The sequence below is a fragment of the Lynx rufus genome, unplaced genomic scaffold (assembly GCF_022079265.1).
Source record: "Lynx rufus isolate CCGP_SWC_20201006 ecotype Redwood Valley unplaced genomic scaffold, mLynRuf1.p SCAF_11, whole genome shotgun sequence".
In the NCBI taxonomy this organism is placed as follows: Eukaryota; Metazoa; Chordata; class Mammalia; order Carnivora; family Felidae; genus Lynx; species Lynx rufus.
In genome coordinates this window covers 53,276,846-53,293,635 of record NW_025814825.1, presented here as the reverse complement: position 1 = coordinate 53,293,635, position 16,790 = coordinate 53,276,846, and the positions used below count along the sequence as shown (strand labels likewise).

Genomic DNA, 16,790 nt, shown 5'->3' with positions numbered 1-16,790 from the left:
CATAGAGTAAATCCCAACCTGCTAATTAGCTTACAAAAGTTTCCTTTAGTATCAAAAAAACATTGGTAAGAGTGTTAACGGATCACTGTCAATTAATGCAAAGTCATTATAACTACTAGGAAAAGAAACGGAAAGGCACACATCTAAATGATGGTCAGTCTACAACGACATAAAAATAATGATAGCTGACTAAAACCTAAATTGATAAAAATTAATGTATTAACCCAGAATCTTATCTAATTGTTACAATAAATTATCCTACAATAGAATTAAACACATGACTACTCCATTTTCTTTTTTTATGTATCTCTTTCTCTTTATTGGAGAAACTGTGTATCAAATGAATGGTTGTTTTGTTTTTTTTTCTAAATATAATTTATGGTCAAATTGGCTTCCATTCAATACGCAGTGCTCATCCCAACAAGTGCCCTCCTCAATACCCACTTTCCCCTCTCCCCCAGCCCCCATCAACCCTCGGTTTGTTCTCAGTATTTAAGAGTTTCTTATGGTTTGCCTCTCTCCTTCTCTGTTTGTAACGTTTTTTTCCCCCTTCCCTTCCCCCATGGTCTTCTGTTAAGTTTCTCAAGATCCACATATGAGTGAAAACATATGGTATCTCCTTCTCTGAACTCCATTTTCTATGTATTGTCCTTGGACGAAAGGGCTACTTATGGAAACCCTTTAAATAACTTTCAAACAACTGAAAAATTAAATTCTGAAAGCGTTTAGAGCAAAAGCAGTATTACAGACTGTATCTAAGACCCTAAAGCGTCACTGTGAAATATTCACTCAGAAATACAAGTCCCGGGGCGCCTGGGTGGCGCAGTCGGTTAAACGTCCGACTTCAGCCAGGTCACGATCTCGGGTCCGTGAGTTCGAGCCCCGCGTCAGGCTCTGGGCTGATGGCTCAGAGCCTGGAGCCTGTTTCCGATTCTGTGTCTCCCTCTCTCTCTGCCCCTCCCCCGTTCATGCTCCGTCTCTCTCTGTCCCAAAAATAAATAAACGTTTAAAAAAAAAAAAAAAAAAGAAATACAAGTCCTTACATGTCTATGCAAAAAATAATAGTTCGCATTCCTAGTAAACAGAATATTTGCAACATAAATAGTAAAAATAAAATTTTTAAAAATTTGAAGGGAACAATAAGCTTGTATAATTTATTTAAAATTTTTCAAATGACAGATCGTGTAAGCAATACTATGGAAATAACCAATACAAGGAATAACGTAATCAGCAATTGTGGTCAACAATCATTTTAGTTAAATTACACACAAAAGCAACATTACATGATCGTAATTTTTCCTGTGCCTAATATATTTTCTCCTATTCATAAAACATTTTAGAATAATTCGTACATACATACATAGAAAAGACTTTTAAATTGATATTGAAAATGCTGTAACTTTAAAATTAAGTCTGACTACCTAACAATAAATATTTTGGAACAATCAAAATTCCCAAATTTTGGGGCTCCTGGGTGGCTCAGTTGGTTAAGCGTCCGACTGCAGCTCAGGTCATGATCTCACGGTCCGTGGGTTCGAGCCCCACGTCGGGCTCTGTGCTGACAGCTCAGAGCCTGGAGCCTGTTTCAGATTCTGTGTCCCCCTCTCTCTCTGACCCTCCCCTGTTTATGCTCTGTCTCTCTCTGTCTCAAAAATAAACATTAAAAAAAAATTTTTTTTTAATTCCCAAATTTTGAGAAATGAAAGAAACACACTCTTTATTAAAACGTTCCATAAAGTATAATTTGACCTTCTGTACAGAATTGAAAATTTCTCATTTCACTATAATAGACAACTATAAAAAATATATACATTTGTCTATTATTTCTTTGTTAACTAGAACTCACATTAATCTCTACAACAGGTAGTTCTGAAAACATATTCAAACTGCTTTAAAAGAATAAACTATATGTAGGAGAATAAAGGATACTTAACAAGAATTTCTGAGAGTACTTATTGACCTTTCCTAAATCAGCATTTATACTGTTATATACATCTAAGTTGACACAGTATGCAACATTGTATTATAATCACCTTTGAAAGTTAGCAATCAATATCTCTGCTGGACTTTTTAAAGCACAGAGCGGTAGGGGCGCCTGGGTGGCGCAGTCGGTTAAGCGTCCGACTTCAGCCAGGTCACGATCTCACGGTCCGTGAGTTCGAGCCCCGCGTCGGGCTCTGGGCTGATGGCTCAGAGCCTGGAGCCTGTTTCCGATTCTGTGTCTCCCTCTCTCTCTGCCCCTCCCCCGTTCATGCTCTGTCTCTCTCTGTCCCAAAAATAAATAAACGTGGAAAAAAAAAAATTTAAAAAAAAAAAAAGCACAGAGCGGTATATTTAAAATTCAAAAATTTTAGTTACTTTTCTACAACTATAGGCTCATCAATTAAACAGAATTACTCACCTAAGAACAGCTATCAAAGGTGCATATATTGAATCTCCATCGTAAACATACATATGATCCCAGCTACATTCTGTTGCAAAATGATTGAATCTTAATCTTAACACTGCATTTGGACTGAAAAAAAATTATTAAAATATGTTTAAATTAATATGCAATATTCAAAGCACAGTCCAAAAAAATTTTTAACAGAATACTGTATAAGAAAACCTATTTACAGAAAATTTTCTATGCATTCTTAAGTCACCAGTGTCAAAAAAGACTGATAAAGAGTCATATCTAAATTGTAAAAATGAGGGCCACCTGGCTGGCTCAGTCAAATTCTGAGTCACAAGCATGTGACTCTTGATCTCAGGGTCATGAGTTTGAGCCCCATGTGGGGTGTAGAGATTATGAATAAATAAATAAATAAATAAATAAATAGCAAAAATGACATACAACTTCAAAATCTAGTAATAGGCTGTATATATAAATCACCATTTTCTGAAAATTTAGTCAGCAGTAAATGTTCTATGTCTTGATTAAAGTGGACATTACAGGGGCGCCTGGGTGGCGCAGTCAGTTAAGCATCCGACTTCAGCCAGGTCACGATCTCGCAGTCCGTGAGTTTGAGCCCCACGTCAGGCTCTGGGCTGATGGCTCGGAGCCTGGAGCCTGCTTTGGATTCTGTGTCTCCCTCTCTCTCTGCCCCTCCCCCGTTCATGCTCTGTCTCTCTCTGTCCCAAAAATAAATAAAAAGCGTTGAAAAAAAATTTTTTTTTTAAAAAAGTGGACATTACATAGATTACATTATTGAAACTTTATTGAACTGTACACTTAATATACATTTTATTGTATGCAAATTACAGTTAAATAAAGTTGATTTCTAAAATTCAACACTCAAAAAGTAGCAACTCATTTCTACACAGTCCTTATTAACTAAAGGCCCCAACCAATATGGTCTTGAAATTTTAATCAAAAGGTCTTGATACACTATTAACAAATGAACAAAATGAAAAGAGAAGGGCGGGGGGGGGCGCCTGTCTGGCTCAGTTAGTACAGCATGTGACCCTTGAGTGTGGGGTAATGAGTTCAAGCCCAACACTGGGCTTACTTAAAAAACAAAAAACAAACAAGTAAAACACAAACAAAATGAGAGCACAGATGCACAGAGAATAACTTTTAAGTTCTAAAAACTTTCTAAGTAACCCTCCCCCCAAAAAACCATTTTCTAAATCATAAAATGGTTCAAAAATAACTTCTATCAATTCATTTATGATCTGTTTACAGTATGTTTAAATAGATCAATTCAATCTCAAGCCCAATTACTGAAAAATACTGTAAAAGGATAATTAACTCTCTCCTACAAAATGTTCTTTTTTTTATCTTCTATTTAAAACATATATATAACTATTTTATAACTAAAATGCTGACTAGTATGAACCAATGGCATAATTCAGCATGGAATATTTTTATACTTTCTATGGCATCTTCAAACTCCGTAAGATGTTTAAAGCAAGCCAAAATGCCTACTCAATTTACTGCCACACTAACATAACTCAAAAATAAAATATATGTAACAAACTACTATCACAAGTAAAGGGGTACTATAATTCATATTAAATGTGATATCTAAAAGTTGTAAATCTCATTTAAAAATATCATGAATAATGACTGAATAAACTATAAGCAATCGCATGAACTATAGAACTACAAAATTACATTATAAGATAATGCTTTAACATTTATATGATCACCTTCTTTATCATTTAAGAATAAAATAAATTAATTCAAATTATATACTTACTAGCCTTCAATTAGCCATGTACATTTAGTTTTATATTTATAGTTAATTGGACCATCTGTTAAATATCCAGAAGGTTCGGTTAACCTAGAAAACAAAATCATGAAAACAAGTACCTTAAAGTAACTTTAAGACATATAGTAGCATAAGAAAATTAAAAAGACATCAAATCAAAGAAACAGGATGTAGCATTTTCTAACAGGGAAAAAATATTTACAAATTAGGAAAATTTCCAAATTGCCATACATCTCTCTACATCTTGAAAGAATTTATTTTGTATTTCTTTAAACCGTGACATACTTGGTTTTATTTTACACGGTAAAAACACACCTGAGCCTGGGTGGCTTGTCACTTAAATGTCCAACTTCAGCTCAGGTCATGATCTCACGGTTTGTGAGTTCAAGCCCCACATGAGCCTCTCTGCTGTCAGCGCAGAGCCCGCTTCAGATCCTCTGTCCCCCTCTCTGCCCCACCCCACTCAGATTCTCTCTCTCCAAAATAAATATTTTTTAAAAAACACACACGCTGCAAGACTGAATATTGTGCTGATGGGTTTAATCTGGATGCAAAATAGATGAAGTTAAATTGCATCTGTACACAAATAAGGTGGAGGCAAAAGACCTTGGAAGGTCAAACACACTTTAAAAGATGCAGTTCAATGAACCAGAGCAATTGTGTTTTATACACACCAGCTTCAGAGTCCCACTGTTAGCTGTATTTGCTTTTGGCTTTTGTTTTTGTAGTTCTCACTCATTCTCAAGTAGTAAGTTACTTATTTATTTACCTATTCTAATCTAAGTAAACACACAATATTATACTAGTTTCAGGTGTACAAATCAGTGATTTAAAAAGTCTATACACTGTGCTATGTTCACCATAAGAATAGCTACCATCTGTCACTGAATTTGTTTCCCACGTACCAGGACTGCTGATGTAACTATCTTCTGTTTATAATTATCCTCTATTTAAAACATAAAAAAGAAAAAGACCATTAGAAACATGTCCATTTTCGGGGCGCCTGGGTGGCTCAGGGGGCTGAGTGTCCCAACTCTTGATTTCAGCTCAAGTCATGGTCCCAGGGTCGTGGGACGGAGACCCATGTTGGGCTCCACACCAAGCATGGAGCCTGCCTAAGATTCTCACTCTCTCTCCCTCTGTCCTTCTCTGCCTCTGCCTCTTTCCCCAATTCATACTCTCTGTCCAAAAATTTTTTTTAATTTTTTTAAGAAAAATTTCAGTTTTCAGAATTTAAAAATATTTAAAACAAGATCTCAGTTCTACTTCATTGGTACCTCCTTAGCTCCAATCCAATTGTTTCACCCACAAAAGACCATATTTTAAATAATTAAGATATGTTCCCATTTAGCCTTTATATATTTATATATACAAACATATACATATACACACAAGGGCTTATCAGTCTTTATCACTTATACATAAACACATATATCACACATAATATACACATATGCACATAGATCTCAGGGTCATTATCTAGTTTTAGATAAATTAAATTCTCCTTATAGTATAAAGTCTCAAATACACTAGGGGAAAAAACAAAAACAAAAACAAAAACAAAAAGCTTCATTTACCTAAATCATGGTTGACAGAAATGTCAGTCAAAAAAGAATGTTATTTGTAAGTCTTTCATAATCCCTGCAAATTACTTTAGGTAATAAAGGGGCTATTTTATACTTGGAAAAGGTTTTCAAGAACAAATTCCAATATTCTCAAATTAATGTAATAATAAATTGAGCCATTTATTGACACATTTCCATGTGTCAGGATCTACTGTAAGTGCCTAATGTGCTACCTCATTTAAAAATCTCAAAAACCTTATGAGGTTGTAATTATTAATCCCATACTACAGATGAGAAAACTGAGGCACAATTTAAAGAACAGGTTAAAAAACTTGTCCTAATTTTCACTTTCAACAATACCAGATAAGGTAATTCAGACAAACCCTGTATTGTAAACAGCTTTAAAAAGCTAAGGAATAATTTTAAAATCTTAAAAGCGTCTTATAAGTAGCAAAATGGTAGCATCTACCAACCCAAGACCCAAAAGTTGCAAATTCTTTAAAAGGAGGCAAGCATTCAGAGCTGTTTTTGCTCTGGAGAGACTTGTCTATCAAGAAGACAGCATCAGGACGTTGAGTGCTTTTGGCAGCCTGATAGAGGGAGGGAGATAAAATTGAAGGCAAAGGCTCACAAAAGGTAGAGGCTCAAACAATATGGCACTTGGAATTGAGACACAATGACCTGTTACTAGGGTAAGAGTGTATCAGAAATAAACCAGCCACAACATGGACTGCAGCCTAGCTATGAGTCAACTGGGTGTTAGAAAACCCCAAGACTTACAATTGGCTTCAGGTGATACTGGAACTGCCAGTATGTCAAAGCTCCTAACAGAAGATACAAAATTACTCTCCAAAGAAAGGTAACATTATTCTAGGCCTCACATTATTCCTTCCAATAATTTTTCAAATAAAATGTCCAGCATGATTAAAGATAATACGACATATGAAGATGCAAGACAGCAAAATAAGAACCAACAGACAACAGGAAGAGACCCGAAGATATTTCTTTTTTTTTAATTTTTTTTTTCAACGTTTATTTATTTTGGGGACAGAGAGAGACAGAGCATGAACGGGGGAGGGGCAGAGAGAGAGGGAGACACAGAATCCAAAGCAGGCTCCAGGCTCTGAGCCATCAGCCCAGAGCCCGACGCGGGGCTCGAACTCACGGACCGCGAGATCATGACCTGGCTTAAGTCGGATGCTTCACCGACTGCGCCACCACAGGCGCCCCTAGATATTTCAATTACAGAGATGATCAGATGTGTCCTATAAAACAAATACGCTTTACCAAATTCAAAAAGACAAAAGGACAAGATTTAAAATTTTGGCAGTTAATTGAAAACTATAAAAAGTAATTCTGATGCACAGGTTTACAGCACATTCAAACACAGCTAAAACAGGGTGAGAGATCTACAAGACAGGCCCAGAAAAAATATCTAAACTACAGCAGGACGACTGAGAATTCAACCCACTGGCTTTGTGTCATTCTACCAGGTGAAACTCCCAACATGTTGAGATTCTAGGTGAGAGCAGGGGAAACAAAAATAAGGACTAGAAGAACAAAACCACAGATATCAATTATCATCTTGTAACAAATCATAGAAACAAAGATCATAACAGCTTTACATAGTTTCTATTTGCTTGTCATGTGCAGATCTTCTCTCCTTCCCATGTTTATTTTACATACAAGTTGTAAGTTAACTTGACAATTTAGACTTTAGATAATGGCATATTCAGTATGACTATGACCAGATATGAAGAGTAATTAATACAACCAATCATAGATTATAGATACAATGGTTCTTGGAACTGTGTATTTCCTCATTTGGAACAAAGGGTGAGAACTTCAGTTGAAGACGTGTATCTTCTTAGAAATACAGTGTTGCTTGGTTGTTGGAGAATTCATGTATGTTTAAAAAAAATTTTTTAACATTTATTCATTTTTGAGAGACAGAGAAAGAGCATGAGCGGGGAAGGGGTAGAGAAAGGAAGACACAGAATCTGAAACAGGCTCCAGGCTCTGAGCCGTCAGCAGAGCCCGATGCAGGGCTCGAACTCACAAACTGCGAGATCCTGACCTGAGCCGAAGTCGGACGCGCAACTGACTGATCCACCCAGGCGCCCCAATGTTTGGAAGGAAGGATAAAGAAGATGAATAATCAAAGGGTAGACTGTTCAATTATCCATTGCCTCTCACCTCAAAATCCACACTGCCTATGTGAAAATGGATCTGGGTCCTTTAAACATTTTTTCTTTGTCAGATGGCATGATGTTAAGTTGGCATACTTTGTCAACAGAGTGCACTAGAGAGATCGCAGGAGGAAAGAGTTTTGCTTGGTGGTTCCAATGTACTTCCTCACCAAGCTCCTGCAGCTTGGTTTCTCCGGAACTAGGCTCCTATAGTATGCAATGGCCAGCAACCCAGCCACCAACAGCCTCTCCCAGCACCTCCCCTCAGACAATTCTGCAGCAGAGTGCCTTCACTGAGACACCGCCCCATAAACAGCACACCCCATCTTGCAATAAGATAAACATAGCAAATTCCCAAGGGCAGATAACAAATAATTTCTACCAGGGCAGCATTACAGCAACTGCACCACTCAGTGAGCCACAGCCATGCCCCCCCAACAAGGTCTGGATCTCAGGTCAGGAGTTGGGGTGCTCTTAAGTGTTCCTTATCAACCATAAGAATAGTAGTGGCTGCTCCTTTTATCCGCTATTTCTACATTCTCTGGAATTCCCATTACTTCTTACTAGCCAGTCTCTCATTATTCCAATCCCTATTACAGTCAAATATTCTTTTCATTAAACTTCTCCTGTTAAAATTACTGTGATTCTCTTTTCTGATTAGACCCAAACCAATCAACCAAAATAATATTTAGACCCAAAATAATCAAGGATAGGCAAAATAAAATCCCAGTATCACACCACTATGCACACAACAAAATGGCCGACATTAAAAAGAATAATACCAAATATTGGCAAAGATGTGGAAAAAAAAAAGAGTTGTCAAGGGAATAAATTACAATTGCACAAAGTCAGTTGGCATTACGTTGCATAGTTGAAAACAGACACATCTTATGAAGTAGCTGACAGTGTCTGTGCTACCCCCATATCCTCTCAGACCCCCTCACTATTTCCACACATTCCAACCTAACTTCCTCAGATGAGCACCTGCTTCTTTGCTGGAGGCTCCCCTCTGGCTGCTGGAACCCACACTTCCTCTGCATATGCTGAGCTGAAAGTGCCTATCTATAAATCAGCATCCTCCGAGGGGTAGCCCCTAGCCAATGAATGATTTGGTAAGGGTACCCCCAAGCTTCCTTACCTCTTTGCTGGGATAATACTGAAGGACATTCCCCCCTCCCCCAGTACTTCCTTGTGGGATTAAATGCTAGTCACCCACTGTGGTAGCTGCTTGGTAACATACTTCTGACTGGCTACTTTTCTCCTCTATACTACTCCGTCAACACCCCTGCATCTCCCAAGTATACTACATGTGCTTGATTCTCAGTGTAAAAGCAGATACTTCTGCTTCAGGGTGGTGGAGGGGAGGGTGACCAAACTAACAGTTACCACCAGGAAGCAGATCTTCGGGACCGGATTCTGGGGTTGGATGGGCAGATGGTAGAGTAGCAACAACTCCTGGCAAGCTACAGCATCACAATGACTAAGACTTCCACTTGTTCACTGGAAGGTTATGCACTGACAACAGGCTAATGCAACAGCTCTAATATTTGAGAAGTACAGTAGCAAGGGTAATCACAAGGACTGTGGCATTAGATGACTGCTATAAAAGGTCACTGATGTGCGAAAGGAAGTCAATTGCAGCAGAGTGCCTCTAGTGAGACACCTGGCAATGAACAGTTTTCCCAGCACCGGGTAAGGCTCAGTTCATCATCCACCAATCCAGCTTTAGGTAGAGTGTAAAAGCCAGGAGACTCTCATATTTAAAGGCAATTTCTACTCCTGAAGCCAGAAAGAAGATCAAGCTGAAAAGCAGGCCCAGGATCAGATTGTGAGATCTGATTTACAGAGAGCAGAATTACAGAAAAGTCTAATTCGCTGCCATGGCAAAACTCCAGTGTTAGGAGAGTGCCCCTAAGAGGAAGTAAAACCCTAAGACCTGGGAAGGTGTCATATGGGTAGATGCGCATGAGAACCTTGAGCCTGCAAAAATCCTTCCAAAGCCAGAGTTGACAGTAAGAAAAATAAATTCCCACCTTCTTCGTATGACCACTTGTTCTTAAGCCATGCCAACAAGTAACACCAGAATTGAATTAAATCAATTTAATCAATAACAACTGGCTACAGTAATCACGCATCCAAAAACCATAAAATTAGCAGCAGTCCCATAGAGTGACCACACACAAAAAAGATAAATTTAAAATCCCCAAATAGTTGCAAATTAAGTAACAGGCCTCTCAGTCAACAAGACAATTAGAAAATATTTTTAAGTGAATAATATTAAAACCACAACATATCAAATTTTATGAGATGAAGCTAAGCCAGCATTTAGAGAGAAATTTTAGCTCTTGATGTGCATATTAGAAAACTGAAAATCAATTATCCAAGGTTACACAGCTCAAGAAGCTAGAAAAAGAACTGTAAATTAAACCAAAAGAAAGTATGAAGTACGGTTCAGTTGGTTAAGTCTCCAACTTGGGCTCAGGTCATAATCTCACTGCTTGTGAGTTTGAGCCCCGAGTCAGGCTCTGTGCTCACAGCTCAGAGCCTGGAGCCCACTTTGGATTCTGTGTCTCCCTCTCTCTCTCTGCCCCTCCCAGCTCATGTTCTGGCTCTCTCTCTCCTTCAAAGATAAATAAACAGGAAAGGAAAAGAAAGGAAAAGAAAGGGGAGGGAAGGGGAGGGGAGGGGAGGGGAGGGGAGGGGAAGGGAAGGGAAGGGAAGGGAAGGGAAGGGAAGGGAAGGGAAGGGAAGGGAAGGGAAGGGAAGGGAAGGGAGGGGAAGGGAGGGGAAGGGAGGGGAAGGGAAGGGAAGGGAAGGGAGGGGAAGGGGAGGGGAGGGGAGGGGAGGGGAGGGGGAGGGGGAGGGAGAGGGGGAGGGGAGGGGGAGGGGAAGGAAGGGAAGGGAAGGGAGGGGAAGGGGAGGGGAGGGAAGGGAAGGGAAGGGAAGGGAAGAGGGAGGGAGAAAGAAAGAACAAAAAAGAAAAGAAAAGAAAAAAGAAAAGGAAATATGAAGAGGAGAATAATAACAGAAATCTCTTAAATAGAAAAGTCATATAATAAAGAAAATTAACATAACTAAAAGCTGGCTTCATGAAGGCTAATAAAATTAATAACCCCCTAGCAAAAGTTACCAAGAAAAAAATATGAATTACATGATCAAAAAGGAAAAGAGAAACATCACCACTGATGCTACTAAATAAATAAGACGTTAAGAACAACTCCTACCAATACATTTAACATTTTAGATGAAAGGAATAATTCCTTAAATAGTACAACTTGACAAAACCAACAGAAGAAGAAATTAAAATTACAAATATCCTTCCTGCAAAAAACCCAAACAAAATATGACCAAATTTAATCTAGCACTATATAGTAAGAATAAATTTAACAGTACTGCCAACAGAAGCATGTGTAAAAATTTGGAGGCTCATGAAACAGCACTGCTATGTTGGGGAGCTGAAAGTCATTCAGTGAATCAGTGGGGAATGTCTGATGCTGAGACTGTACAGGGTGATCCAGATGACAGTGGTATAACAATAGAGAGGATAGACTTAACAGTTACTATGATTGGTTCAAGGAGAGAAAGTATAAATTTAATTGCATTTTTCCCTTGAGCAGCTAAGTTTACCTAACATTTTTGCATTTAATTCACAAAATCATTTGCTGATACAGTATGAAAATCATCCCATGCCTAGCATGAAACCCTTTCAGAGCAAAACAAACAAAAACAAAAAGACAGCTATACAGAAGGCAATCCTCAAAAACACTGAAAGGCAAATATGACAACCCCTGCTGCATTAGGCAAAAGTTTACAGAGGAAGCAAACAACAGATCTACAAAGAGCCTGGAAGGAAAATCTGGAGAGAGATTCTTTGAACAATTAGGATATTGAAAAACTACCCAGTATGTGGGCCTAAACGGGAATCTGGGAAGCCACATGCATCCCCAGGGAAAACTACATGCTCAAAAAAGACCTAAGAAGACTCTACATTATCACCTCTGGCTACTTTTTAGACTGAAAGCCAGAAGGAAATGAAGGCTAAGGCAGAGGCATAAACAATGGAGCTAAGCACTGGAGGAATACCCCACAAGAGTTAATCTGCAAAGACTAGGAGAGTTATTTATTTTGCCTTTGGCTTCATGCATTCAGGGAAATCTTTGTCACTGGATGACCACAAACTAAAAGAACAAAATCTTTAGAAAGCATACCCAACAAAGAATACAGTCATTACAGAAGTAGTTTAGAAAAATCCCTAACTACAACCCACATAAGCAAAAGAAAAAACAAATCCTGAGAGAGAAGACTCTGATTTCCAGAATTATCACATTACAATAATAAAAAATTACCAAAGTTATCAAATTACAATTTTCAAATTTACAAATTTCCAAAATTATCACATTACAATAATAAAAAATTACCAAGCATGCAAAGAAATAAAGTATGGCCATTCACAGAGGCTAACAGAGGTTAGCAGAAATTGTCCCCATGGAAACAGACACTGAACTTGCTATTTCTAATGTTTCTACAATACATTCTAAGTTTCAAACAACTAACTTATTTTTTAAAACTTTGTGGCATGAATTGAGTGCCATACTGACATGTTAATCTAGATCAGAGCCCCACACACTACTGGCCTATTGCCTGTTTGTGTAAGTGAAGATTTACTGGAATTCAGCTACACCCATTTGCTCACATATGTCTAAGACTGCTAACATGTTGCAAGAGCAGGGTTGAGTAGTGGCAACAGAAACCATCTAGCCTGCAAAGCCTAAAATATCTATTATCTGGCCTTTTACAGAAAAAAGATTGCCAATATCGGTCTAGATGCCTGTCACATGCCCATATGCCTTCAAATGTCTCATCTAGCTACAACTGCCCAATCTAGAGTCCCTGATCAAATAAACATGCTGTGCTATTTAAAATACAGGAATGCCCACTACTGAGTGCAGGAAAGCCAGCACCAACAAACATTAAACAAAACTAAAATTGAATCCATTGGAATTATTGTCCTCTATCCTGGCTGTGAATACAAAATTTGATCAAAACATTATAAAAATAAGAGAAATTCAGTAGTTGTAATACTACAAAGTCTCTGAGACAATAAATCCTGTTTAATTAAAAAAAATGGTTTTAGTGCTGGCAACAACCACTAAAGGAATAAGGAATAGTCAAATACACTTGGGGAGTCTATATGCAGAGTCACCTTTGCAAGCCATTCTTTTTTAGTTTTTTTATATTTCTGTGTTTGTTTACTTTGAGACAGAGAGAACATGAGTGAGTGTGGGAGGAGCAGAGAGAGAGAGGGAGAGAGAGAATCCCAAGCAGGCTCCACACTATCACAGCACAGAGCCTAACATGGGGCCCGATCCCACAAACTGTGAGATCATGACCTGAGGCGAAATCAAGAGTCCAACACTTAACTGAGCCACCCAGGCACCCCTGGAAGTTTTTTATAAAACAATGTTTTTAGTTAAAATACCGTTTAACAGTTTATTAATTCCTTTTTAAGCAAAATGAAGAGTGGGCTCCTGGTGGCTTTTTAATCTCACTGTTTGTGAGATTGAGCCCCACACTGGGCTCTGTGCTGACAGCACAAAGCCTGCTTGGCACGTTCTCTCTCTGTCCCTCTGCCCCTCTCCACCCCCACTCCTGCTCATTCACACCTTCTCTCTCTGCCCCTGCCCCACTCGTGCACACTCTCTCTCAAAATAAGCTCATTCACACCTTCTCTCTCTGCCCCTGCCCCACTCGTGCACACTCTCTCTCAAAATAAATAAACATGAAAAAAAGAATTGAAAAACAATGTTTTAAACAAAATGAAGAGTACTTCTAGGTTATATTCATTGGTATTAGCTCTTTTCCTTTCCGCATGGTGATACATTATTGTATTACACAGCTGAGCTTGCATGTGTTGTAGTTTCCTCACCAGTGCACTGTGCGCCCTCCACTCTTAAGTCTGTATTCTCCATCCACCTGACTCCTAATAAAAAGGCAGGTGACCTCATCTGCTAGAGCAGTAGTCTTCATACCTTAATTACATGCTCCCTTGTCAGTAAAAATTTTTATTACATAACTCAAATATATGTATATTTACATTTAAATAAACACGTACGATTTAAAATATCGTGTACTATAAAGTATAAATTTTAAAACTCGAAATTAAAAATAACACTATTAGAAGTCCTAATATTTTCTTCCCACACTCCAGTAAGTCGTCTTAGAGACCACCCCACTTTAGAGAACGCTGATTTGAATAAACCGTATTCTGGCCACATAAGTATTCCACCATAGAAGTGCACTAACCAAGCCAACTATAATAGTTGACTGGCATCAGCACGCACTAACTAAAATTCCTCTACAGACTGGCCTCAGTGATAACAAACAGTATATCTTAGATGTGCTTAGCTCTCACATCTGATAGGACAGAACTACCCATAATACACTCTCTGCATGATTTGAGGTGAAAAATAATTGACTTCTGGTAGAATGCCACTGTTAAGACCATCACCATGTCTCCTCCAGCAAATAAAACCTTTTACTATGATCCTTCAAAATAACTGTATTCCCATTGCAAATCTTTCCCAGTCTCAACCAGGATTCAAATAGTTGCCAAGGCAAAACAGTGCCTTTAGGATGAATCTTACTAAGACCACATCAAAATAGCTTTCAGTGTTTTAACCTTTTAGCTATTGTGTGTCAATACTCATCTGTAGATAAGTTGTACTGGAATTGACAGAAGCCATTCTGGGTACTCAAAAGTCTTTCATTCAAATACTTAAACATCTGTGGGCCAAATACTATAATTAGGCATTTACTTCAAGATTTCTGGCCATGTTAAATATGGCTAATGTCAAGTTGACTTCATGCATACTGAGCATGGAAGCTACACAAATGAGAACAAGAAATTAAGTTACCAGGCAAGATACTTCATTTTTGAGAAGATCTGATTCAGTTGTACTCATTTATTTTCTACTGATTGTAAGAGAGAGAATGTATTATTCACTCCTCATGTTTCCATGCGGAGGGATTTTAATTAGAGTGAAACTCCTGGCCTCTCTGCCCACACCTCACTCCTTCCTTCCTCCTCAGTGGAGAAGACGTGGCTTCTGACTGGAAAAGTAAGGAGAAAAAACTGAGTATGAAAGGCTGAGTCAACTCCAGGCTGAGAGGGTGCATTATGCCTACTTTCTTCCGTGCAACATAAGGGTCTTGCCCAGAAACATGGACCCTCAGTTGCTGAACTCTGCCTGTGGGTAAATTTAATTTTGAAGTGAACTATTAGATAATCCATTATGGCCATACATGAAATTCATGTTCTCCATATCTGCACTGATAAAGCTGATATTTTAACCATTATCCATCTGACTTTTCAGCCTATCTCTCAACAAATTCTGAACTCTAAAATTTTAATAATTATATTCCCAAATATGAGAATTCTAGCTCATCAATGCATTTTTCCTCAGCACTGCCTTAAGTCACTGAGATGACTATACTGTGCAAGCATTTTTTAGTCATAGTCTCTTCCACATAGTATTATTCTTTTCAGATTCATCTACTATCTATAATAAGGACAACCTCTTACCCTTCTGGCTAAACTGACTTCACATCTGCTAATTATTCTGAAATCTTAAGCTGTCTATATTTTTCCTATTCACTTTTAGGTAGTATATGGTTGAGGTAAAGGTAAAATAGTATTTTCTTACTATTGGCTCAAGTAGTATTTCAGAATGAAATGAATGGTATGAATAGAATCGTGTAGGTCAAATAGAGCCAAGTGGATCAGACAGCTAAAATTTCACAGCATCTTCTTTTCAAGGATCCAAATATTAATTAGTACTTACGTCAACCATTCAGAGTGTTAATTCCCATCATTCATGGCAGACCAAAGACAAGGAGGAAAGGGAAGTACACAAAGTATGAATCAACCTGCATTATTATTGTTGTTAAAAATAATAAAACTCAATAGACCACCATACTTAAGGAATTAATTAAATTTTCTGGTTAACTGAATACTATGATTAATTGAAACTCAACCAGAATACCTTTTTCAATGATTTGTTGCTAAATATGTTTCTGAATTTTTTTTAATTGCTGTGTTAACAAATTACCACAAACTTAGAAACCTCAAAAACATCCATTTATTACTTCACAGGTCAGAAGCCCCTGTTGACTCACATGAATACTAGCTGAGCTGGGCTCTTATCTGGAAGTTTTTGAAAAGAATCCACTTCTAAATGCATTCGGCTTGTTGACAGAATTCAGTTCCTTGAGGTTATAGGGCTGAGATTCCCATTTCCTTGACAACTATTGGCCAGGGGGTACTCTTAGCTCCTAGAGACTCCTCTCCAGTCATTTAGACATGGTCCCCTCCATCTTCCAACCAGAAGGGTATGTCAAATCGTCCTTGTGCCTCCAATCTTTGACTTCCCCTTCTACCAGCAACCTGAGAAAACTGCTTTTAAGGGGTTCATGTGACTTGATTAAAACTACTCAAATAATCTCCCTTTGCCATATAACATAAATCGTGACAGTAACACCAGGGGGCAAAGGTCATCTTAAAATTATGCCTACCAAACTTCCTATATTATTAAATTTTTGGAAACATAACTGCTTTCATAACTCACGATGGTTAAATACCTCAGAAACCTCATTATGAAAGTTAATTTTTATACATCCAAAGTTTAAGATTAGTTGGATTTAATCCTGACTACATAAGACACCCTGGAAATTATTTTTTTAAGTCACAGATAAAAATTTATTTACATCGTTTGACTTTCTCCCCAAGTGGACTGAAGAAAAATATATACACATAGTCATTCACTGATTCAAAACTATTTATT

The 16,790-nt window shown here is 38.0% G+C and overlaps 1 protein-coding gene across 2 annotated transcripts in view; it reads right to left on the bottom strand.

Annotated features, from left to right (window-relative positions):
• ATRNL1 (attractin like 1) overlaps positions 1-16,790 on the bottom strand; it is a 779,266-nt gene that overhangs the window by 744,133 nt on the left and 18,343 nt on the right. For both annotated transcript variants that reach the window (XM_047073493.1, XM_047073492.1), the window contains exons 2-3: positions 4,185-4,268; positions 2,402-2,515 (exon numbers count right to left, since the gene is read on the bottom strand). In XM_047073493.1, coding sequence (XP_046929449.1) covers positions 2,402-2,515; positions 4,185-4,268 — 198 coding nt within the window. The remainder of the gene's footprint in view (positions 1-2,401; positions 2,516-4,184; positions 4,269-16,790) is intronic.